We start from the raw sequence: 26,806 nt of genomic DNA, 5'->3' as shown, positions 1-26,806 counted from the left end.
TATTTCTCATTCTCTAGACCAGCAAATAATTGCATTGGATGCCTTACTCATAACTAATTCTAACACTGGCTCACAGGCCCTATCCTAACACCTATTAAACTTAAATCTTTTACTTAAACCTCTCTCTAAGATACAGAATCCCTTAATGTAAATGAAGTCCATTCTCGAATATAAGAGTAATATCATTAGTTTCAGGCAAGCAAATCCAAGATTTAGCAAGAACATGATTTTTACATAAAATGAGATTTGCATATAACCAGGATAGATTTTGCAGTATACAAGGCAAATTCAGTTGCAGTCATTTTTAAATCAGCTAACATTTGTAAAACAGGTATCACAACATGCACAGACAAAATTAACCTGACCAGCAATGATAAATGATCAAGAAAAGGAAAAGATTTCCCACAATTCCATATTTTGTTACCTTGACATGCTACAGATGTCCCCAATATTGACCTGGTGGGAATTCCCCATGATCCAGTCAGTTAAGTACTCCACCAGTTTGTTCCTGAACTTCATTTCCTGTCTGAATGTGAGGTCGTCCCGTCTCTGCATCATTGTTTCTACCAACTGACAGAGTTTGATCTTTATCTGTATGGCATGAACTGTTGAATCAAGATGTCTGACATATCTATTGGAAAGAGAAGACTTCATAAGTTTGTTTTATTTTACTTATATCTTATCCATTTTGCATAATTTGAGCACTTAAAATATGTTTAAAATAAACCTACTGAATGGAATTTATTTAGATCCAACTTGTTTCAAAGAATCCAAAATCGAAATTAATAACTTGCAACTTCCAGTTAGCTTTAAAACAGAAAGGACCGTTATCATTTTCATATGTATTTTACAGTTTTAAGTCATGAAAATCATTTAAATTTTAGCCTGCTGTATTTCATCAATCGTTCTTGGACATTTTATGAAAAAAACGGTAAGAATCTTCATGAAGTTAATGCATTGAAACTGTTAATACAAACTTAGTTGATGCACTGAATCTAGTATAAATAATTATGCTGCACTGAATCTAGTATAAATAATTATGCTGCACTGAATCTAGTATAAATAATTATGCATTTCAAAATAGGACCCCATCTTTCAATTCATCTGAAATTGATCAAAATTGTGTGATCCTTCCTGTGAATATTAAAATTTCCACCCACCTGACAATTGCCAACATAAGTGATTCAATACTTGTAACACCAACATTATCACAAGGCTGGTCTGTTTTGATTTCTAAGATGTTTTTCATGATGAAGATGACATTTTCTATAAACTGAGTATTCAAATCTGTCACTATTACCTGCAAATAAAGAAATGAGCATGGAAATAAAATAAAACTATGAATTTTAAAATATGAACTATAGTGTATCATCAATACATAGAAAATTCTGCATTTAAATGCAATAAAATATTTCTGCATTATCTAGATGCATATTGAAACTGATTATTTTGCATGTTTCTGAAATTGTAGAAAATAAAAATCTTATTTAACGACCTAATATTTTTTTCAATTATAGGTTAAAATAATTATAATATGGGAGGTGTGGAACTCTCTTTCAATCCTTTTAAAACCTTTCTGTTCTTCAGAGTCCTGATTCTTTGTTTTATTCGTCAATTGTCAATCTTCGTTTTAACTTTTATACACTTTTTCAATAAAATCCTACACATAGAAATATTGTTACCTGACCAGATGGATCAAAGAATTTATCCACACACACTTTGATTTGATCAAACAGTATTGGGAATAGAGCTGGGTTCAGTTCATGACCAACCAGTTCCTTAACATGCTTCTGTATCTGAGCACCAAACTTCTCATTCTGACAAACTAACAGCTTCAGTAAATTACTAATAAACCTGAAAAAAACAAAAAGGTGTTGGGAATTGGTGTTTAGATCAAATGCCAATTGATAAAAGTGTATTTTATATTATAATAATCTTTATTGTCATATCTTTAAAAAAAAAAGTTAACATATTTGTGACAAACTAAAACAAAAACAAACATTTATCTTTTTAAAAGTTCGCATATAATTTGTCATTCGATAGAAATAAAGGTTGCTGTCTTGGACCTTACATAGTGAATGATGTATCATTGTCCAAATATAGCAATTTGTGGTTTTAAATGAATTTTGACAAAGTTTTTGTTTGCTTATTTGGCTTATTTTGCAAAAATGGTGATGTTCTGAATACATCATATTGCATAAATAAGCAGATAGGAATGAATAACAAGAAAAGTGTGAAAATAAAACCTCACAAATAACTTTAGCCCTAGAAATCATATAATTCAAAAACATTGGGAAAAAAGCCTCTTTACAGTACTATGAATTCAGATTCTGTTGTGTGCATTTACTATTGCTATTTGTTAAGAATGAACTAAATTGTGGGATTAAATATTGCAAATTTAGTCAATGTTTTCATATTTAAAAAGACTTTTTATGTTTCAATTTCTATTTTTTTTTTTTGGCAATATTAGAAACATTACAAAATTTTCTTAATTTACAGTATATACAATTTGTATAACTGAGCAAACAACAAACTTACTGTGTGACAGGGCAGTACTGAGAGTCTCCACAACTTTGCATCAAACTTGTCTTTCTAGAGTCCAGACCACTTGGTATACTGGTAGCACTGATTCTGTGTGGTTTGTTCTGTAACCTAACTCCACCCAGAGCACATAAAAACCCTGTCATGTTAGCCCATTCATTCAACTGGTCCTGAAAAAACAAAATGTACATATAAAAGTACTGTGGATTTATTTAAATATTTGTGGGTACCAATTTTTGTTTTATGGATATCTGATTTAGTGGTTTGGTCAGCAAACAAGCTATTACAAATTTCTAATTTAGAGAACAATTGAATTTATAGCTTAACTTTACCCACGATATCTATGAAATTGATATAATTAGCACCAAGGAATAATAATGAATCCACAGTAACAAAACTTTTCAGTTCAAATAAAGTTTTCCAAAAATTAACAACACAAATTTCCAAATAACTTGTTTAATTTTGACTAAAATAACAATAGTAAAGACAGACAAGTTTTGTTAAAAAAAATGTATCAGAATTATAAATAGAAAAGATGCAGTATTTTTAAATTCCACAATAACTTAATCTAAAACAGCATTAACCAAACCAAGACAAAAGTCTACCTCAAGTTCATGCTCAGTACTGGCATGGTGTGGAGGTTTCCTCTTTATTGTATTACTAGCTCCCAGTCCAGGGGCTTGGCATTCCTCCATTTTGACTTTGGGATCTTTAGGGAAGGTCTCTAAGTACTGAGTGATGAGATCCCAGTTTCTGTAAGTGTCGTCCCAGGCTTGTGAATTACCTGACGTGTGTTGGTCTATCTTCCTGAGTAACGCCATGATTCTTTTCTGTAGGGCAGCTCTTCCTATAATAGGGGGATATAGATAATGTATAAAATTGACCTACATGCATGTATGTTTTGTGTTTTTTTAACCTATTGATTGAATGATTGGAGATTGTTTTACGCTACACTAGCACAAAAAGGCTATATCACTGCAATACAAGTTTTGAATGTAAGTTTGAAAAGAGTTAAAGCAGTGATTTTTATTAGCTTAAGAAAAATGCTGAGAGCAACTTTAGAAGGAGCTGCTTCAGCTGTAATGGTAGAGGAACAAATATTATACATTTGGTTTTGCAGAAGCCTTTTTAAGGAAGCTCGCTTGTCATGTTTTGGAATTTTGGTCAGATTTTCGGAATCCTCTGGTTTTATCCATTTGAATGCCTTAACAAAATTTCCCCGGTGACCCCCATTTTTCTTTTTATAATTCTTTTACATGTATAATGATAAGCTGTCTGTTAAAGTCTTATAAAATTTTAATTACTTTTTAATAGCTTTTGAAGACTTAAACTTGTTAATGATAAAGCTATGAAAAGTCAAGAGAGAACATTTTCCCGCCAAAATGGCTAATATCTCGAAAACAAGCACGGTGACCTATATATTTTTTTGGCTCTTTTGATTCCTTTATTAATCCCCTATCAATATATGCTAGTGTTTTGAAAAGTTTATTACTTTGAAACTGAGAAGCCAGCTCCCTTAAAGTCAAGGTGAACAAGTTGTGTATTCTTAATTGTATCATTTGGTTTTCAATGGATTCATAAGATTTGGATATTTTCAAAACTGCAAGTTTATGTGTCTGTCAGGAGTGGTGTATACAAATACTGTAGGTATACATCTATGTCACTGTGTTCATGTTTTTCTTATCAAGATTTAAAGTATAATCAAATATACTGACCTGTGGTTAAGACAGTACTGGCCTGGGCTAAATCGGCGTACACATTGTAGTTTGGTAAGATCTGTGTGACGGCCATTTCATCAGCCCCACATCTGATATCAGCTTCTTCACACAATAAACTAAAACATGACATGGCCGTCAACACAGCATCAATATCTATACTCCATAAATACATGAAAAACACAACCTGTAAATAAAAGTTACTATCATTTTTTGTTCTGCTATTGCTGTATATTCCATAGGAATGTACAAAAGTCATGAAATTCTGGATTTTTCTAAAATATCTTTATTGCAGTGTTTACATGAGTTTAATGAATGGCCATCTTTTTGCAAATATCTTCAATTCACAAAGTACTTTATAATCATGCCTTTATTTGATGTTTCGCCTCCTAATTTGTCTAGCGCATGTTCTTAAGGATGTATTCTTCTGACATTTCAGTCTCGTTCAGTCTCGTTGAAAATCTCGTTCTGGAATTATGTCTAAAACATGTGGTACAAGTGGATAATATGAATGAATTTTAAAAATGTTATAATCAAACTCAACTATTTGAAAAAATTGGGTATTTCCAATGAGTAGTTTTTGAGTAATCAATTTTTCAAATTTTATTACCAATCAAGTCAGTATTTTTAGCCAAAATTTCGAGAAAATGGGTGAGGGATACAAAAAAGTATGTTACCAGTAACATGTACATCGCACATCCCTTTTTTCTTTTCAAATTTCTTAGATATGTATGTTTTCAAACATTTATAACAAAGAAGTTGAAAAAATATGCAATTTGTACTTAAAACGGAGAAAAATCACAAATTTACAAAATTGACAACATGGTAAATTTGGCACAAAAAAGCATCAAAATATGATAAAACTTTCTTATATTAACACCTACCTATAGTTTTTGTAATTCAAATTTATTCAGATTGGTCCCCTTTATCTTTATTGAAAGTATGACAAAAAGTTTAATTGTGGAAATGTGATTTTTTTCATGATTATAGCCCAAAAATAGGTAAAAACTGATGAAAAATGAGAAAATCATCAAAATTGAGTACTTTCAAAGGGCCGTAGCAAAGAAAGAAGTGCACCACCATATGATTTTTTCTTCACCAATTATTTTTTTACAGTCATATGAACCCAAAAAACAGGGTTAGAAAAAAAGTTTAATTCTAGAAATTTTTGGCTCCTCAGAGGTGTACATCCTTAATACACTTTACCAAACTTTACTTGTTTTTCTGTCTTTAATTTTCTATGTGGTGTTTTGTAGTCTTTTGTTTGTCTTTTGGTCACTTTTCTTTTTACCGTAGCATTGTGAGTTTTGATGAAGTTGAATAATCATATAGCTATGTTATTTTCAGCCTCTCTTTTAATTTTCCATATCAATACAAAAAGTCCAATCTTAAAAATAACAATTTTCTGCACAATATCAAATACTTTTGAATGAAAACAGTTTAACAAGTCAGGATTACAACAGTTGTTTTACATTGGTTTTATGTGTTTCAACTTTTGATTTTGCAATTTGAGAAGGGACTTTCCAATTTAAATTTTCTTGGGAGTTCGTTAAATCTGTTATTTTACTTTTCACTACTTCAAGGAAATTTTTAATTATTTAAAGAAATTCTATACATCAAAAACACCCCAACAAAACAAAGGGGTGTAACTCACCTCTAATTTGATATGTATGCAGATAGTTTTATTATTTCCAATGTTAGCATTGGCACTGTTTTTGTTCAGGAAGATATTACGACAGACGAGGATTTCACGTAGCCATTTGAGAATGTCTGTGTAGTTAGCTAACTGTCTTTGGATCAGTTTCTGTGATATTGAAAACAACACCTGGGAACTGAAATAAAGAAAAGCAAATTTTATTGTACAGACTTATGCAATGACCAGTACCTAACATTTTTGAATATACACAAAAATAGTATCTTACAATATTACAAAGAATAATCACATTATTGATGGTGGCCAAGAAATGGTAGAATTATACAGAACAATTCTGTGTGTAATAAATTTGAGTGACTATTTATTTCTCAACTTTAATTTACATTAAACATGGTTGTTGCATGTATTTCACAGATCTTATAGATGTCTCTTGTTTTTATTGTAATTCTACATGTCTCATAGATGTCTCTAGGGTTTGTTTTTGTGTTTTGGGTTTCTACATCATTTAGATATACACCACATCTACTTTTATCCTTAACTTCATAGATACAATCAATCAACAACTGTAGGTTTTACCATTCTCATCAAATAGATCAAATAATCGAAATGATACTATATTTTTCCATCATCACTTTTCTCACTGTAACAATTTAATGACAAGTTTAGAAATTTACCTGACATCCCAGAATGTATGTATAGGTGATTCTGGATTCCACAACTCTATGTTCTCTGGCTGATGTAAACACAGTAATGCCTGAAAAAGAAAAATCCAAATATATAACAATTCTAAAATCATATGGTAACAAATATTCAGGTAAAATTTTTCCACTTTTTCATTAATTTTGCATCATTTCATTTCCGCAACCTTCATAATTTATTGGAGTATCATATAATAGCAGATTTAAGTTTTTCATATTTGTATTTTATATTTCAAATATTTCTGTACATGATTTGCACACAAAAATTTAGTTCTAGCATTTCAAATGTTTTGCTGAACTGCCTCATACTAAGTAATTCATGTTGTAAATTACCTCCATAGCCTCAGATGATACGTCAGGCATACACTGTTGATGGACCAGTGACACAAGTCCATTCATCAACTCAAGGGTACTACTCTGTACTTCATGGCCAGGTTTACCTTGATTCTGAAAAATAAATAGTATTACAGATTAAAACAACAAATTGTGACCTCTTGAATGTAAGCTTACTCAAATGGCAGAAGTTAATCTAGCAAAAGGAAGGTATTGCAAGGTGTGAGTCATCAACAATGAATTATTAAAAGTTGGACTGCCATTGGAAACTAAGGGTGTTAGGTAGAATGCCTACCGATAGAAAAGTTAACAACGCCCCCGTTTAAAGAGCTGTTGTAGCAGATCTTTAAATACAGAAAGCATGCAATTACTCAACCAAAGTTAACAATGGGATTTAATTTCTTCATTCCACCTAACATTCCTACTAACTCATAGCCAAACAACCACCCACTTAAGCAACAGTTTTTCTTCTGTAACATGAGAAGTCCTGTTGACCATATCTCTATACACACTTGAGATCTAAGTTGTATGACTTACATGTAACATGAGATTTGGATCATCATGGATAAGTCGTACAATCCACAACAGAAGGTATCTATAGGTTGTCATAGTTTCATCTGTAGTTTTATTTATCTTCTGTAATGTTAACTTAGATATGGTCTGAAATGACAGCTGTAAATAAATAATAAATGAGTTAACAATAATCTTTCAGTGATTACTTTATAAGTAATCTAACTTATCAAAAGGAATTCATTCATTGTACAAAGATTTTTATTTAATTATTAACTCTATTCATGACTATGTGACAGTTGACCCTAAATCTTATACCCCTTGACCAGTTCCATGTCTTCAAAAAATTATTACCCTAATGTGACGTAAAAAACGTAATTTTGTCCAGTAACTATTTTATGACAGCATTTATTTCTAAGGTTATGATTAACAACTGATATAGTAAAAGGATGTCTAATATATGTTAGTATTTATCCTTCATATAAGTAACCATATGTCTGAAATATTATAAGCAATTTCTAATACAAAGCAGTCAAAAGGTAAATAATAAATGACATTTTTCAGGTTATATAATCTTGAGGTATCAGATTGTGTATTACTAGAGATCATAAAACTTTGAACAGGACAGATTACAATAATCTTTACATGTACCTGAAGAATTAATAACTGACTTAACCAGACATGTAAATTGTGTAAAATCAAACAGCCAAGTTGCAAAATTATGTACTACATGCTTTTCACAGACTTACATATGGCAGGAAAACCCCAACTGATTTAGGTGCTGTGTGGGCCGCCATTCCTTGTGTAACTTTGTTTAATGTGTCTGTAAACATGTTCCGTAATTCTGCTGCTTTGCCGTATATGATAGTAATGTTTGGCCACCAGGGCAGTCTGGGCTGTAAGTAAAACAATTTTGTTCAATTAAGCTCACAAATAAAAGTATTTCCCATTAGCTTTCAAGAAAAATCAAATTTAATACAATTTTGATCCATTTTTCAAAGCAAATGGAAAGCTGATATTTTCCAGAACTTTCAATTCTTAGTATTGATATTTTATTATTAAATTCATTTAAACTTGCACAAAAATGCTTTTAAAAATGTGAATTTGTTATTTTTCCATACTGTGGATTCATTATTATTCGTTTGATACCAATTTCCGTGGGTTTCGTGGGTACAGGTGAACCACGAATTTATATGTTCAACGAATTACAAATTTTCTATAGGCTTCGTACATAGAAATCGGCAAACCACGAATTCAGATTTCCACAAAAATGTAAATTTATTAAATCCATGAAAATCAATGAATCCACAGTATATGAATATAAATCATGTGACTAACCTGAGTGATGATTCTGTGTAATGCATTGACTAGAACAAAATGATAGATGGGTGGCGAGTTAGGGTGAAGACACACTTTGAGCACATCATTGTTGTGTGGTGTGATACGGAAACATGATACAAAACAGTCATTATATAAATCCAGGTCAACGATACTCTGTCCACGGGAAAATGGCTTGGTGTTGGGTGGTGGGTTGAACAACAATTGCTGTAATGGAAATTATGATAAATTTCTATATTTGTAAGGCTTAACAAGCAAAATATTTTTACATCAATTGAAACCAGATGCTCCGCAGGGCGTAGCTTTATACGACCGCAGAGGTTGAACCCTGAACGGTTGGGGCAAGTATGGACACAACATTCAAGCTGGATTCCGCTCTAAATTTGGATTGTGATTAAATTGTTGACACAGCTTAGGTTTCTGACACAGAATGAATGTATTCAAATGAACTTAAAATTTTTGTTTTCTCCTAGAGCAATTCACTATGCTGTTGAATATTAATCCTCTCAAAAAAATGTTTGAAGAAATTTTCTTTTTATTTATGAAATTTCAAATGAGAAAAATTGAACCCAATTTTTTATTCACATCCCCCTTTCCCTTATTCCAAAAAAATTTCAATTAAAATATTCTAATGGAGTTTGCAACAATTACTACTCATTTAAATACATCATAAAATATTAAGATGTAAAAAAACTGCTTGTTATCACTGAATGGTAAAGATTATTTAAATTTATCAGTTGGTAGTAAAAAGTGAATATACATTGTATATTGTATATAACAAAGATTTAAGTTGATTCTGGACAAAGAAAGATAACTCCAATTAAAAAAAAATATTGCAGATATTTCTTGCTTACTATACTGGACAAAGAAAGATAACTCTTAATTAAAAAAAAAATTGCTATTTCACAATATTGTGAAATTAGATATTTCTTGCCATTGCACAATACTATGCAATTGAAAAGACTTGCTATTGCACAATACTTAATATAATAATTTTAGATCCTGATTTGGACCAACTTGAAAAGTGGGCCCATAATCAAAAATCTAAGTACATGTTTAGATTCAGCATATCAAAGAGGCCCAAGAATTTAATTTTTGTTAAAATCAAACTTAGTTTACTTTTGGACCCTTTGCACTTTAATTTAGACCAATTTTAAAACTGGACCAAAAATTAAGAATCTACATACACAGTTAGATTTGGCATATCAAAGAACCCCAATTATTCAATTTTTGATGAAATCAAACAATGTTTAATTTTGGACCTCGATTTGGGCCAACTTGAAAACTGGGCCAATAATCAAAAATCTAAGTACATTTTTAGATTCAGCATATCAAAGAACCCAAAGGTTTCAATTTTTGTTAAAATCAAACTAAGTTTAATTTTGGACCCTTTGGACCTTAATGTAGACCAATTTGAAAACAGGACCAAAAATTAAGAATCTACATACACAGTTAGATTCAGCATATTAAAGAACCCCAATTATTCAATTTTGATGAGATCAAACAAAATTTAATTTTGGACCCTTTGGGCCCCTTTTTCCTTAACTGTTGGGACCAAAACTCCCAAAATCAATACCAACCTTCCTTTAATAGTCATTAACCTTGTGTTTAAATTTCATAGATTTCTATTTACTTATACTAACACTATGGTGCGAAAACCAAGAAAAATGCTTATTTGGGTCCCTTTTTGGCCCCTAATTCCTAAACTGTTGGGACCAAAACCTCCAAAATCAATACCAACCTTCCTTTTGTGGTCATAAACATTGTGTTTAAATTTCATTGATTTCTATTTACTTTAACTAAAGTTATTGTGCGAAAACCAAGAATAATGCTTATTTGGGCCCTTTTTTGGCCCCTAATTCCTAAACTGTTGAAACAAAAACTCCCAAAATCAATACCAACCTTCCTTTTGTGGTTATAAACCTTGTATCAAAATTTCATAGATTTCTATTAACTTAAACTAAAATTATAGTGCGAAAACCAAGAAAATGCTTATTTGGGCCCTTTTTGGCCCCTAATTCCTAAAATGTTGGGACCAAAACTCCCAAAATCAATACCAGCCTTCCTTTTATGGTCATAAACCTTGTGTTAAAATTTCCTAGATTTCTATTCACTTTTACTAAAGTTAGAGTGCGAAAACTAAAAGTATTCGGACGACGACGACGACGACGACGACGACGACGACGACGACGACGCCAACGTGATAGCAATATACGACGAAAATTTTTTCAAAATTTGCGGTCGTATAAAAAGTTTATAATGATCAAGGCTTATAAATACTTTTGTTTCCCTTAGTCATTTTACTAATGAAAGAAATGTGTATAAAGAGAAAGTCGGTTTTTCTATGATTAGCTTAGAAAACTGACAACAAATAAATTATATTTAAAATTTAAAGCCCCAAATTATATTTATCTCATCAGTTACACAAATTATATTACAATTTCATTTATCTTAAAATGAAGATAATCCATAGTTTGAGGAATAATAATCCCCAAAAATTTAGTTTTAAGAAAGGGAAATAACTTACCTTGAGATCATTTATAACAGATTGAACCAGACTGAATAAAACATTTAGACGATCATTGATGCTGATGTATGTAGATGCTTTACAAAGACGAACACATGTGACTGCAGCTCCCTCTGTCAACTTGGATCCTGCATGATGTGGTGAAATGGCTTTCTTTACCTCATCTATGAAATGTTTCTTAAAGAAAAAAATCAAAATAAAACTAAGTTTTTCCATCATCAAGAACAATTAATATTGAAAAGATGCCAGTTAAAAATTATTCAATCATCTTAATATTTAAGTAATTTATCCAAATGCAAAGAATTCATATATTTTCTTCAATTAAGCATCAATCGTATTGAGGCATTACATATTTTAGCATGCTGTAGTCAATTGTACATATCATATACAGTCAAAACTAACTCTAAATAGCATGGTGATGCCTTAATAGGGAGGACAATGTTAAAATAGCACTCCAAGAACTTATAAATTTCAAATTTTGATGAGAAATGGTGTATATTTTTGGCTTATGTCCTGTTATCTATAATGACTAAATAGTAACAAAGTTCTGAGTAGGGTAAGATTGATTGTTGGTTGCTTAATAGATATAGGAAGATGTGGTGTGAGTGCCAATGTTAGGTTGCAAATATTTCATGCATGTTCAGGAGGAGGGTTAGAGGAAAAAACATGATTGAACCTCACAATCAGGTCTGATCCTAGAAATTTTGAAAGATTATCTTAATTATTTTACCTTCTTGAGATGTTGTGCTGAACAGGGTGCACCATTGTCTGCATTGTTTATCTCCTCCAAAATTTTCTACAATAAAATTGTGAAAATTTATTTGGAAAGAACTCAATGTTTTAGAGTCTGATGCATTCTGGGTAATACTATCAAAAGTCTACATATCAAATATTGCAATTGGTTATAATATTAAACAGATGATGTAATGTTATTATTTTATTTATAGATATAAGAAAATGTGATATGAGTGCCAATTTGTTGGTTTACAACCATTGACCAATGAAATTCTGAAATCATGAAGGCTATGAACGCTATTTATAAAGCAATAAATAGCTGCAAAATAAAATACTTTAAGTTACAACTGTTATTATTAGTTTATGTTTTGTTCTAAATTACAAAATTTTACAAAATTCAAAGCTTGCAGGTATTTGATTTGAGTACTTACAGGACATAAGACCAACAACATCATCTGTAGTGGCCAAATAGCAGCTTTCTTCTTTGAATTCTCCATACACTGATTGAACTGGTCAAATAACTTATCACAACAATCTGTCAAAAAAAAAATTACTTTATTTTACTGTTAATTCAGAATTTCATATTAGCAGTAATTTGTTTAAATCACTCACATCTGAATCAATAAGAGAATAATCTGATGTTTCAATTTAAATGCATTTTACTTTTCAATTCAAAGCTTTCATGAAACATTGTGATCAATTGACAACTTTCTAAACATTGAATATTTATTTTACAAAATGCAGCAAGGACATTCAGGAGGAGATAACTCCTATTTTACCTTGAAGTTCATCATTTGGCTTTTTCTGTAGTTCTGTAAATTCTTCAGGATAATTATCCATCCACATCCAAATTGCCTAAAATAACATGAAATTGGTAAACAGATGTCTATAAAGTTTTCTCAGATAGAAATGTTCAGTTCTGAATCTCTATTTTAATTTTATGTGTTGTTGTTTTGTCAAATATAGTTGTCTTTGTCTTGATATCTGCTCAAAAGAGAAGATATAATCATTTCAAAAGCAACTTAGATTTACAGGATAACTAATCAAAGACTTCAAATATCAAAAAATATTCAAGTCATGACCGAACAACACAGTAACTCATCGAATAATTTTCTCCATAATAATTCTCAAATAAGTTATCGTATAAATCTTAGTTTCTTAAGAAATGATTATCTTCAATAAATGGAAGTTCTGTACATTTTTCATACTGAGGAAATCAACCATGAATTTATTACTCTATCCATTGATACTTCTGGCTGTCATTCCAAATACACTTAACCTTGGATGTCTGTCTGATTGTTTTTTTAGTGGCTGGGTTGCTGTCTCAATACTGCATACCCCACATCTCATTTTATTCATTTCTATTTTACTTACCTTTTCCAGATTATAAGCCAAAGTAATAACATGCTTGTTCTTCAAGAATTTAAATTTGGAATTAATATCTGAAAAAAAAGAAATATGTTTTTACAATGTACGGTATTAATTTTATTCAAATTCACATTTTGTGCATACACAAATTGATATCATTTATTATTTCATAAACAATGACTTGTGTTTATTCAGAATCTTATGAAGATAGAAACTTAGTGAAAGCCACTTTATTGAAATAGTTAACAGATATGCAATGCTCAAAACAAAAAAGATATATGAAGATGTGGTATGAGTGCCAATGAGACAACTCTCCATCCAAGTCATAATTTGTAAAAGTGAACTACTATAGGTCACAGTATGGTCTACGACACGGAGCCTTGGTTCACATAAAACAGCAAGCTATAAAGAGCCCAAAAAATTAATAATGTAAAATTATTGAGTATTCCAACAGGATAACCAATGTCAATATAAAAAAAAACGTATCGATAACCTACCATTGAATAACTTGATAAGTCTGAGGACATCTACGTTTATGTGTTGTATCAATTCTAAATCTGACAGATCAGGGTCATCACTGGCACTAGATAGGGATGTCAACCTGTAATTGCCACAAAACTTTAAAAATATCTTTTATTATTATGCATATCTTATGCAAATTTTTGCAATGTCAGTTCTGATTGGACAACGCTGAAAAATTTCATGCATCAATTCCATGACTGTATAAACCATTTTCACAACATCAAAAGTATGAATTTCGACATAGGTGAAAAACATGACTATGATATTATCAAGACATAATTTTACTGTATTTTATTTATAGTAAAAGAGGTTATTTCAAAGGAACTATATAAAAGTACAAGTTATAGCTATTTCTGAGGATTGGATGTTTCAACTCTACCCTTTCTTCCATAGATAGAATAAACCCTGCCAATTCACTCACAATCTGAATAAAGTCCATTTCAGAATGAAAATGAATGTGATTGATAGGCAGAGCTTATACATGTATATCACTTAGCTGCTTCAAAATCTTTTCAACTATAATATAAGTCTTTCAAAATAACCTTTTCTTCTTTGATATAGTTCCTACACAATAACTTTTATTCTTTTACCATAACACAATTCTTTAAGCATGTTAAGTAATTTTTTTTTTTTCAAAATGATAATCAAATACTGTATTCAAGTTTATGGAGTTGCTTCAATTCATCAACACACAGAGCAACATAATTGTGATCTGAGATTAGAAGAGGTTGGACCTGAGAAGTGTACAGAGAATTCTTCAGTTAAAAATCCTTTAGTCCAAAATATAAGACTACTGAGGCAACACATATGTTATAAGCATTCTAATGTTTTTAATTTGTTTAAGAAGGTATATTTGACCATGCAAATTTACAGACAAAAAAGTATGACACCACTATTAAAAGCAACTCTTAAAAGTTCAGAAAGAAAACTTTCAGAAATGTTTATTTTAGATTTAATAGATCTAACATAACAATTTTCAGTGACAGCATAAAAGTCATATCACAATTTATTTTGAACAAAAACTGAAAATTACAGAAACATTTGGCTAAATAAACATAAAATACATGCATTACGTAAATCATATTCTGCCAGGGAATAAAAAAAACACATAACACCCTTCATGAGTAAAAAAAAATTTTGCTGATAGTTGCATGTGCTTTAAAAGTACATTTCCCATAATTTTGAGTCAAACAAGCCTTTTTTTTTTTTGGTAATTTCGCCATTTCAAAGAATTTATCATCTGTACATAAAATACTTACAACCGAAAATCTTGTGTTTTATTATATTACATATTTAACTTTTAATTCTAAAATTTTTGATAAGCTGGAAATACATTCAATGTTAGACCTCCAAAATCATATTCTTCTTTAATCAACTTCAAACATTTAAAACATCTCAAAAATTTAAGAACATTTTTTAAATTCTGGTTCTGCCTTATAAGCAACATTAACTTACTAGATGAACTAAATATTAGTAAATGATTACACACAAACAGTAAATGCAGGGAATCCTATATATATAGTATACAGTGTAACCTCGTTATAATGACACCTATTAGATAAAGCCTATTTTTGGCAATAAACGAGGATCGCAAAATATCACAGGAGATATTTGTAAAAACAATTTTCACCTCAGAAAAATGTATATTATGTTTTTTTGGCAATTAACATTGCAGTAAACATTGCAATGAAAACTTTTTTCATGTCAGAAAACATTGTCTACAGAAATTAATGACTGCACGATTATGAGGGGCATTATAACGAAAAAATACTGCATCTGCACTGACAAGTGCACTTGTGCAAAATACATACATCTTGTTAAGGTCACTGCTGTCATTTCTAAATAGATAAATTTTCACATTTGTGGAATAAGTAAATTGGAACATGGGAATTTTGATTTTGGAATAAATCAATTCTTACATGGGAATTTTGGAATAAATCAATTCTAACATGGGAATTTTGGAATAAATCAATTATAACGCGAGAATTTTGAAATATATCAAATCTTAAGTGAGAATTTTGGAATAAATCAACTCTCACATGGATATTTTGGAATAAATCAATTCTTACATGAGAATTTTGGAATAATTCAACTCTTACATGGATATTTTGGAATAAATTAATTCTTACATGAGAATTTTGGAATAACTCAACTCTAACATGGCGATTTTGGAATAAATTAATCCTTACATGAGAATTTTGGAGTAACTCAACTCTAACATGGATATTTTGGAATAAATCAATTCTTACATGAGAATTTTGGAATAACTCAACTCTAACATGGATATTTTGGAATAAATTAATTCTTAAATGAGAATTTTGGAATAAATCAACTCTAACATGGATATTTTGGAATAAATCAATTCTTACATGCGAATTTTGGAATTAATCAACTCTAACGTGGGATTGTTTGCAATTATAACATCACTCATTATTTTACATTTTTCAAAATTCCATGCACTGCAGATATTATATATAATTCAAATCATTGACATAACTTTAGGAAGAAATTGTACAGTAGATATGACAATCACTTTAACAGCACAACCCAACATAGAAATATTACAGACCAAATATCAAATCATTATATAATATAGAAACTGAGTTATATGTAAGGAAAAAATTAATATTCAGAGAACATTGGTATATTTATATATTATAAAGATTCAAATAATTGTCAAACAGGAAATGACAGACAATGACAGAACCATAAACCTGAACATCACTTACACAGCAAATCATTCAATAATACTAAGCGGAGTTATATATGAAAGTTACAGATGGACAGATAGGGGATGTACAGATGGACATGGTCAATACAGAATACCATTTACTTCATGACAGTCAAATGTAGACATTATTTTACGTGTATTATTTTTTTGTAAAGTTCATTAAATTACAATTCATATGACATGTCCAAGAGGCTTTAAAAAAAATCCTTTTTTAAATGTTTTTTCCTGTTTTCTGTTTCTTATGATCTCTAAGTCTGCTTATGCTAAAAGCTCTCACTTTTGTTATTTCTGATTAAAACATTTGAATGTTTAAGTAACTCACTTTGCTGAGATCCTGTTGAAAACCGCTCCAAAGTTGTTGAGACTGAGAGCAAACAAGACCTTGGATGAGAGATTCTTCAGCTGTAATACCAACGTGTTTGGTGTATCTGTTGACTGGTTCAGAAACTATTGGAAATAAAAAGAAAACTGCATGTTTTTTTGTGTGTTGTATAAAAACTTAAAAAGTATAGATCTAAAAACAGTAAAATTCTAATGCACCTATTTTGTATCAAAGGTTCTGATTGGATGACAGTTAGCATAAAATGCTCTATCTCCTTGTCTGTAACTAAGAAAGCCGACATTTCGAATTGATGAATGTATTGACATGTAATTTCTATAATAATAAGCCATAAAACTCACAAGTTGCACCTAAAAATCTTCTTTTTATCAAATTTTATTACATTCTGTAGCGGCACAGAAGTTAGAAAACGCCCAGTGTTTATGTTTGAACACAGAAGCATACCTATGACGTCACCTAGTGTAGGGACCAAAGAAGATAACATCTTTTCGTGGAATTTTCTTTCATGAAGATTTTACACTGACATAATGATTGAAATTTAGTTATACACTTGTTTTGCATTAGAATAGAGATAACTGTATTGTATTTGAAGCTTTGCGGACATCCATCGTTAGTTTTACTGTCGCAAATACCCGGTTACCAGTCTCTTCCATGGGTCGCCAGGTAAACTAAATTTGTGACAGTTGAACTACCAATGGACGTCCTTACAGCTTAAATTACAATACCTTTATCTCTTAAGTGTCACTAAATTCAGTGAATTACAGATATTTTCTTCATAAATATAAGGAGATGTGGTTTGAGTACCAATTAGACAACTCTCCATCCAAGTCACAATGTGTAAAATAGAAAACCTTTATAGATCAAAGACTCGAAGTATGGCCTTCAAAAATGAATAAGAAATTACCACTTACCTTACAAATTTCTGGCAGTAACAACTTTACATAGATGGCTTCATCAAGTCTTGACGTATCTTTTGGTTGCTGAAAAATCAATCATATATAACTGTAACATCTTTACAAATTTGTGTAACCACCAGCCAATTGTTTAATTTCATACTCTTCATATTTCCAAAAAATAAGATAAAATATTATCCTCAATACAATCCCCAGTCATTTCAATGTTAAAGTTGGATCAGAATCTTTTGAAAAACGAAGAAAAGCATCTTCTTTCATCTCTGCAATGCCAATTTCATTATACAATGTATTACAATTATATAACTAGAGGCTCTAAAGAGCCTGTGTCGCTCACCTTGGTCTATGTGAATATTAAACAAAGGAAGCAGATTGAAAATTGACTACAAAGCAGGGTTTCCCCTGGGTCAATTATTTTTTTCGCCACCTCTTTCGCCAAAACAATATATTTTTCGCCACTTTATTATTTTTTTCGCCAAGTAACACAATATATTCTTCTTTTAAAATTTTCCTTTTTTTTTCAGCGGCGGAAACCCTGCTACAAAGGTCAATAACTCCTACAGGGGTCAATTGACCATTTCGTTCATGTTGACTTATTTGTAGATCTTACTTTGCTGAACATTATTGCTGTTTACAGTTTACCTATATCTATAATTATATTCAATATAATAACCAAAAACAGCAAAATTTCCTTAAAATTACCAATTCAGGGGCCGCAACCCAAAAAACAGGTTGTCCAATTCATCTGAAAATTTCAGGGCAGATAGATCTTGACCTGATTAACAATTTTACTTCATGTCAGATTTTCTCTAAATTATTTGGTTTTTGAGTTATAAGCCAAAAACTGCATTTTACCCCTATGTTCTATTTTTAGCCGTGGCGGCCATCTTGGTTTGATGGCCAGGTCACGCCACACATTTTTTAAACAAGAAACCCCAAAGATGATTGTGGCCAAGTTTGGATCAATTTGGCACAGCAGTTTCAGAGAAGAAGATTTTAGTAAAAGATATATAAAATTTACGAAAAAATGGTTAAAAATTGACTTTAAAGGGCAATAACTCCTAAAGAGGTCAACTGACCATTTTGGTCATGTTGACTTATTTGTAAATCTGACCTTGCTGAACATTATTGCTGTTTACAGTTTACCTATATCTATAATAATATTCAATATAATAAACAAAAACAGCAAAATTTCCTTCAAATTACCAATTCAGGGGCCGCAACCCCAAAACAGGTTGTCCAATTCATCTGAAAATTTCAGGGCAGATAGATCTTTACCTGATTAACAATTTTACCCAATGTCAGATTTGCTCTAAATGCTTTGGTTTTTGAGTTATAAGCCAAAAACTGCATTTTACCCCTATGTTCTATTTATAGGCATGGCAGTCATCTTGGTTAGTTGGCGGGGTCACCGGACACAATTTTTAAACTAGATACCCCAATGATGATTGTGGCCAAGTTTCAAATAATTTGGCCCAGCAGTTTCAGAGGAGAAGATTTTTCTAAAAGATTACTAAGATTTATGAAAAATGGTTAAAAATTGACTATAAAGGGCAATAACTCCTAAAGTAGTCAACTGATCATTTTGGTCATGTTGACTTATTTGTAGATCTTACTTTGCTGAACATTATTGCCTTTTACAGTTTATCTCTATCTGAAATAATATTCAAGATAATAACCAAAAACAACAAAATTTCCTTAAAATTACCAATTCAGGGGCAGCAACCTAACAACAGAATGTCAGATTCATCTGAAAATTTCGGGGCAGATAGATCTTCACCTGATTAACAATATTACCCCATGTCAGATTTGCCCTAAATGCTTTGGTTTTTGAGTTATAAGCCAAAAACTGCATTTTACCCCTATGTTCTATTTATAGCCATGGCGGCCATCTTGATTAGTTGGCAGGGTCACCGGACACAATTTTTAAACTAGATACCCCAATGATGATTGTGGCCAAGTTTGGTTAAATTTGGCCCAGTAGTTTCAGAGGAGAAGATTTTTGTAAAAGTTAACGCAGGACGACGACGACGGACGACGACCACGGACGCCGGACGCAAAGTGATGAGAAAAGCTCACTTGGCCCTTCGGGCCAGGTGAGCTAAAAATAGATTCTATCACAGACTCAAGACAATATAAAAATTCAATAAATGGAAATATGTAGACTATTGAGAAAAGAGATATATGGTGTCGCCAAGATATGGTGGGGACTCTCATTCTCTAATGACTATAACCATTTTTTTTCATTCTTGACTAATGTATATTTAATGTCTAATATTTTTTCTTTAATTAATCCACAGGCTCTTTTCATAGGTCAATATTTCTATCTGTATAAATCATCTAAAAACGCGATACATTAATGTGTACTAAATTATTTCATTTCAAAAACTTACTGAGTTGAGTACTTGCTCTAATGTGTCTAGGATAATCAACTGAGATTCAAAGTAATTCCTCTCTGCCTCTGGTCCAATTATTCTCTGAAATAATAAAATTACAATCAATTAGTAAAAGTCCAGTAATTATGTAAAAATATCTTTATTTTAATATACATGTATATCATAAATCACATGCATTGATTTCTCAAATGCAAAGTATATGTAGACTTATATGATTGTACATGTATGCAAGTATGATTGAAATGTTCTGAATAGGTGATAATATGGATGACAGAACTTAATAAGATTGAGTTTGAGATGGATCAAATGTAATCCATTATAGACTGACTCATTTAGGCAAGTTGTAGGCATTCCTGTAAGAAAATTTTAATCAGTCTGCTTATAACATGTATTTATAACAAAAAATGCTAATTAGTAAGAAAAATTCTACACAAAATAATTTTCATCCATACATTGACCTTACAGAGACACATAGAGCAATAAGATTTTATATTTATTGTGGTACTTAAGGAAAGGAGGTACTAACAACTTTAAAGTTGACTTTGCAGGCAGTAGTCCAGTGACATGTACAAAATGTATATTTAATTACTTTTTTTAAATGTTTTACTTTATAGTATAAATAAATTCTATATGACATGGCTTTTTCAGTAACACACAAAATATAGAGCCTGAATCCTCTCAGGCTTATATTAATGTTTCTGACTGATAAATGTTTGATATTTAAAAAAGAACATACATTCTCCATTTATTTGTTTACTTTCAATAATGTTTTAAATAGAAACTAAATTGATATGAACGAGATAAAACACAAAGTATGTCAGTCAGACCTAGTAGTAGATATCAACAACTAGTTCCATATAAATTAACTTTGTATCAATTAAGGTCATGTTAGGTAAATTCAGGTAAAAGTAGACTAAATTACAATTTATCAGTAACAGATAAAGTATTTGTAAACTGACACTCCCATAGCGTACCTCGTATGACATGTTTGATAAGGGTCATGATAATGGAAACCACGTGTAGCTGAGACAAAAATAGTGAAATTTCAAAATATGGATAATAAAAATGGAATTACAAATGGACTAAAAGGAAAAACCATTTCTACAGTAGAACTACTGGCTATGACAAATGGAAAATCAAGTAAGATTTATAGAAATTCACATGTCTTATGTTTAGATTATTTGTCTTATTATCAAGTATAAACAAAACTTTGTAACTTAGATGTTTGCTTTGTATATATGTATATCAAATTTGAGTATTCAGATAAATGTTTGCAACTGGATTTTTTTCTAATTTTATAGTTTCCAATGATGAATTAAGCCTCAAATTAGTTCAAAAACTGAATAATGTGAAAGTTTCTAATTTATAGACAGAGAGAATGTTGTTGTTTTTTTTTGCATTAGTTTTTTGTATTTTTTATGCATGTTCATATTGACCTTCTCTCTCATATTTTGTTTTGGATTTATGCATTGAACAAGAAAAATCATTTCAATAATAATTTGTATTCATCTTTCACTAAAACTTGTTATTTCATCATATCAAATTCTAACAATACTTGTAATTTTTTTTAAAGCCAGTCAACTTTTACAAAAGCATTCACATTAAGACTTGCATTTGCAGAATTATTTACAAACCAGTCCTGAATGACTAAATACAAGTCTAAATGTGTGAGCTAGCAATAGTGAACCAAGAAAGTACCCCCCTTTTATTATTTAGAAGGACACTTATAATCCCTATAATATTGTACAGACAAATCATGCATGTCCAGTTTGCACAATATTTCTTGTTCTATACTTTCTTTATATTTGAAACAGAAACAATGCCATACAAACAAAACGTCAAACATAGATGTACCCTAAAGATTTCAATATGTTTTTTAAAACTGAGTTTTAACAAATATTCAAAAGTGGTTTCATAAGGGTAACTAGTGGTCTCCAATAGATAAAAAAATGCAACTTAAGATCGGTTATAAACCAATCAACTATAGATTATGTTATTGGTTGTGTTTTAAAAGATATAAAAGGAACAAGAATGACATCATCAATAAGCAAACACATTCCAAAGGAAGAACAATACTTTAAATACTATGTGGTATAGGCTTTGCTCATTGTTGAAGGCCGTATGGTGACCTATAGCTGATAATGTCTGTGTCATTTTGGTCTCTTGTGGACAGTTGTCTCATTGGCAATCATACCACATCTTTTTTATATTTAAAGTTCACAGAAAATGAAAAGAAACTTCTAGCTTGATCATATAGAACATCTTTGCAGCAATTCTACATGTACTTGTTTAACCATTCAAAATTGGATTCAAGCCTTACAAAGAATTCAATTATAACTGATTAGAATCCACTTTCAATAATTAATTCAAGTTGCCTATTTGGATAGCCTTAAAGGACTGATATGCTATTATAATGGATCATAAGAAGATCTTAAAATTGACATTTATTTATTGACCATACCATACAGCAATAATTTAATTTTGGATGTAACACGTCTTCTGATTGGCTGACTTTATTTTGTTATCAGCCCATAGACATAAATTAGTCATGTGACCGTGACGTCATCAAAGTTTTTTCATGGTTTTCTACGGTTTAAAATGGAATTTAGAATTAAATTATAAGAAATGACTGTAATCATGGTAATATTTTTTCTGTTTATTCGAAATAACATGAAAAATGTGGTACACACTGTTAAATAACCCGCTGCGCGCGTTATTCAGTGTGCACCACATTTTTTATGTTATTTCTTCATAGACAGAAAAAATATTGTAGTCATTATTTAAATGGAATTATTTATATGTATATGTTATACTAAGGCTAATAAATTCCTATCAATTGTACATTTCAAGACTACCAGTACAAAATGAAATTATCGTATTCACTAATCAGAGTAAGGGAGATAACTCTCTATACAAACAACATATATACTAGTAGATAAATCTTCAGTAATTGATAATGATTGGTTGATTGATGTAAAATGTATAATATCCAGTGGAAAATGTTTCATGCATATTCACTTCAAGAATAAATTGGAACTTTTTCATAAATTCACCAAAGAAGACAATTCTGCAAAGTCGAGGTTGGATGTGCCCTGGGTGTTATGCAGGCAATATGGAATGCCTATGAAAAAACTAACATATTGTATAGGGGTAGAATAAGGTTTCCTACAGACCCCTCAATAAGTTGTTGCAGGATTTTTTATATGTACTAAGAGCTTAAACCATTCTCTTAGCATTGGCCTCAGATAAGTGTCTATTTCCTACTGGACATGACTGCACATATATGTACCATGTAGTTTAAATTGGTCATATGATAAAGTACCAGACATAATAAGTTCAGGTAATCATATTTTTTTTCCTTGGTTTTACTTGGAAAATACTTGAATGATTATGCCAGATAATGAAAGAAAGACATAGAAGAGAATTACTGTATGATTTTATATTTTGAAAATTTATTGTCAAATAATTTCATTGATTTATGAAACTCATCAGCCATTAACGATCAATACCTAAATAATGCTCACCTGGCATACTGAAAATAAAATTAAACACAAAAGGACTCTGTTAAAAATCTCTTTCGTGAATCTTGGTGATTGCTGTTGATCCATTCTGAAATATCTCATCATATTGCTACAACCAGATGTAAAATTAGATTATTTTTACTCTAAATCACCAGATATCACCCTGTTCCTCTGTGATTCACTCAAAACCAGCAAAAGTGATTTTTATAACTGACTCACCATTTGTGTAATGTACATAAAATTGAGAATGGAAATGGGGAATGTGTGAAAGAGAAAACAACCCAACAAGAGAGAAGAAAACAGCAGGACACCATTGAGTCTTCAATACAGCGAAATTGAGACACTTACCATACTAGAAACAGACTGCAGTGTCTTTGTAAGGCCATTGATGACCTCTCTGAACTTGTATTTGCTAACATTGATCAGACATTCTTTATTCTGTTCTACATTCTGTATGGACTGTGTGGTGTGTAAGCCTGTCTTGATAGGCAGCTAAATAAAAGAAAACATCACTGTAAATATATTTTACCTAAATACATGTATAATACCTAAAGATTTCCCAGATCCTTAAGACACATGCAAACCTGGAGTTCTGACCCAACCTCCTCTTGGTGTCAAGTTAGGCATTTTCAATGATGAAAAGGACTGAATTTACATATACTAGTGTCTAGTCTAGTACTGCAGTTGTACAAACAAGGAAAACATTGATGAAATCATTAATTAGCTGTTAATTCACAATGTAAATCAGTAATATTTGGATTATAAATATTATTGCTATATTTTTACTGGAATTAACACTTTTATGAATTTCAAATAGTTCTTAGTAAATTTGTGCCAATACATCATGTACATGTATAAATATTTCTTGTTTGGCATGATGAGTCAAGAAATTGTGCGATTGAAAGAAGCATAACTTGTTTTCAGAGAACATTTGCAATTTTTGTGTTACCATCATAAGAATTGAATATATAAAAATCTGAAAACATTCATTTTATTATATATATGTTTAATATTTTAAAAAGATATGATTATATTTGAGTGGACATAAGTGCCTTTCCTGAATGGGCAGGAAGAAATAGCTCAATCTACTTGAGCTGACGTGCCTGTAGTTTTTAAAAAATTAAAAAAAGTTTCCGTATTTATCAGAAATTAATATTAATGATCAGTAAAACACTTGACATTTTAAATGTTGCCTCCTTTCTTGTTAACTTTTAAAAGAGTACTACATATACATGATGAGAGTTGTCTCATTGGCACTCATACCACATCTTGACTTCTTTGTCTTCTTATATCTATGATAAATGTACTTAAATTTTAGTCTAAAAAATTAGCATTAGTAGCATGATTATTGTTTTAATTTGAATATATTGCATGTACCATTTTCTGTTCAAATGCAAATTTGGGAATTTCCTTTATATTCAGATTGTTGCTAGTGATTAAAGAATAAAAAGGTTGGGGAGAGATTTTCCAAAGAAATGATGTTGCAAGTTAACAGAAGAAATGACTGAATATTTTTCTGTATTTTGAAGTTCATTAAAATCATTTGTTCATGCAATTCAAATAACAATATGCAAGTACTAGTTCAAGCTTTTGATTATAGAACCATTGATGATCTCTTTTAAAAATAAAATCCCAAATATCAAGGATTTGTATAGTAAGAAGTCAATGTTTCAATATTTTTTTTTAATACATACAGTGATCCTGTTAAAAATTGTAGGTCCTTAGATACTTTATAGCATGGGGGATGCATATGGTTATCACCAAATTTAAACATAACTCTTCAGACTTCCCAGGAAACAACAAATTTCAATATAAAAATTTGACAGTTGACAATAACATCAAAAAAGAGAGATATAATATACATGATATAGGTACACATACATGTATGAAAGACCATATGTACATTGCATATATACTGTCTTTGACACATATTCATTAACATATATACAAATGTATATGATTGGAAGACTGGACTATCATGACTATGAAAACAACATTTTGTAGTTTCAAATTTTAATCACAACATAGTAGCCAGGAGTTGGCAGTGTTGTTAATAGGTAAACTTGACAAAAATCCTTTTAATTTGGATCCATTTTATATCTGACTTAAAGATTCTGAAGCTGACTGCATTTATCCTGTGATTACATCACTGCAGTTTTTCAACTTATTTGAGACGTTTCTGTTAATAATTTCAATACAAATTCATGGATTTCGATGTTTGAGTTTTATAAAACAAATATAAGAGATGCTAAAAATACAGAATTTATTATGGCGATAAGTCGTCAGACAGATAATAAATTATGAAAAACGCCTACGCAGAAACCTATCCTATTTTCTTGCAAAACAAAAATCAAGGTTCCAACAACAATTATGTTTCGTGCATACAAAATGTCAATTTAAAACAGGTATATTGTTTAAATTTTATCAATGACATTATCCAATTTAATCTGTAACGAGTGAGTAAACAAACATAAAATTCGGTCACACGCTCCAGGGCATTGTGTCGGTGACATTCATTCATAAATTTTTGAAGCCAATTCTTACAGCTGCGCTTTTACTACGACGAATTCATCAACTCACATCCACCGATCACACATGACAGTCCTACCTGAGCATCAAATCGACTGATCAGTGCCTGCACCCATTCTCCTGGTTTTTGTGTTGCCATCATCAGAAAGTTATACAAATAAATTCATTCAACATCTAGCCTTCCGGTTCTGTACCCGCCATGTTTATTATGTTGATATTATTTACGCATGCGTATTGGAAATTTGACCTTATTTGGATTTTAATCAAGATAGCGATGCAATCCTATGACCATTAAAATCATTGGATTTTTTTTTTTTCGGTAGTCATGATTTTAAAAACTTTGAAATTGTATTTTTGAATCTCGTTTATTTCTACTTAAGTACAAATTACGATCTGTATTTGTTTAGGGAAAACAATTTATAATTTGCAAAAACTTT

The 26,806-nt window shown here is 30.7% G+C and overlaps 2 protein-coding genes across 10 annotated transcripts in view; one reads left to right on the top strand and one right to left on the bottom strand.

Annotated features, from left to right (window-relative positions):
• Nucleotides 1-13,488, bottom strand: part of LOC134680917 (neurofibromin-like) — a 56,903-nt gene extending 43,415 nt beyond the window's left edge. For all 8 annotated transcript variants that reach the window (XM_063540214.1, XM_063540216.1, XM_063540217.1 and 5 more), the window contains exons 1-17: nt 13,426-13,488; nt 12,831-12,906; nt 12,483-12,586; nt 12,047-12,112; nt 11,317-11,493; nt 8,790-8,996; nt 8,201-8,347; nt 7,479-7,613; nt 6,942-7,055; nt 6,585-6,664; nt 5,911-6,088; nt 4,257-4,443; nt 3,147-3,388; nt 2,539-2,711; nt 1,683-1,854; nt 1,161-1,300; nt 425-631 (exon numbers count right to left, since the gene is read on the bottom strand). In XM_063540214.1, coding sequence (XP_063396284.1) covers nt 425-631; nt 1,161-1,300; nt 1,683-1,854; nt 2,539-2,711; nt 3,147-3,388; nt 4,257-4,443; nt 5,911-6,088; nt 6,585-6,664; nt 6,942-7,055; nt 7,479-7,613; nt 8,201-8,347; nt 8,790-8,996; nt 11,317-11,493; nt 12,047-12,112; nt 12,483-12,586; nt 12,831-12,897 — 2,396 coding nt within the window. In that variant the 5' untranslated portion in view covers nt 12,898-12,906; nt 13,426-13,488. The remainder of the gene's footprint in view (nt 1-424; nt 632-1,160; nt 1,301-1,682; nt 1,855-2,538; nt 2,712-3,146; nt 3,389-4,256; nt 4,444-5,910; nt 6,089-6,584; nt 6,665-6,941; nt 7,056-7,478; nt 7,614-8,200; nt 8,348-8,789; nt 8,997-11,316; nt 11,494-12,046; nt 12,113-12,482; nt 12,587-12,830; nt 12,907-13,425) is intronic.
• A 7,795-nt stretch (nt 13,489-21,283) lies between these two features.
• The window catches only part of LOC134680919 (protein spinster homolog 1-like), a 44,002-nt gene continuing 38,479 nt past the window's right edge, over nt 21,284-26,806 (top strand). The window contains exon 1 of one of the 2 annotated variants that reach the window (XM_063540221.1): nt 21,284-21,459. In XM_063540221.1, the coding sequence (XP_063396291.1) occupies nt 21,372-21,459 (88 nt within the window). In that variant the 5' untranslated portion in view covers nt 21,284-21,371. The remainder of the gene's footprint in view (nt 21,460-26,806) is intronic. The other variant, XM_063540222.1, reaches the window with a different exon arrangement.

The sequence above is a fragment of the Mytilus trossulus genome, chromosome 8 (genome assembly GCF_036588685.1).
Source record: "Mytilus trossulus isolate FHL-02 chromosome 8, PNRI_Mtr1.1.1.hap1, whole genome shotgun sequence".
Classification (NCBI taxonomy): domain Eukaryota; kingdom Metazoa; phylum Mollusca; class Bivalvia; order Mytilida; family Mytilidae; genus Mytilus; species Mytilus trossulus.
This window is presented reverse-complemented; position numbering and strand designations above follow the sequence as displayed.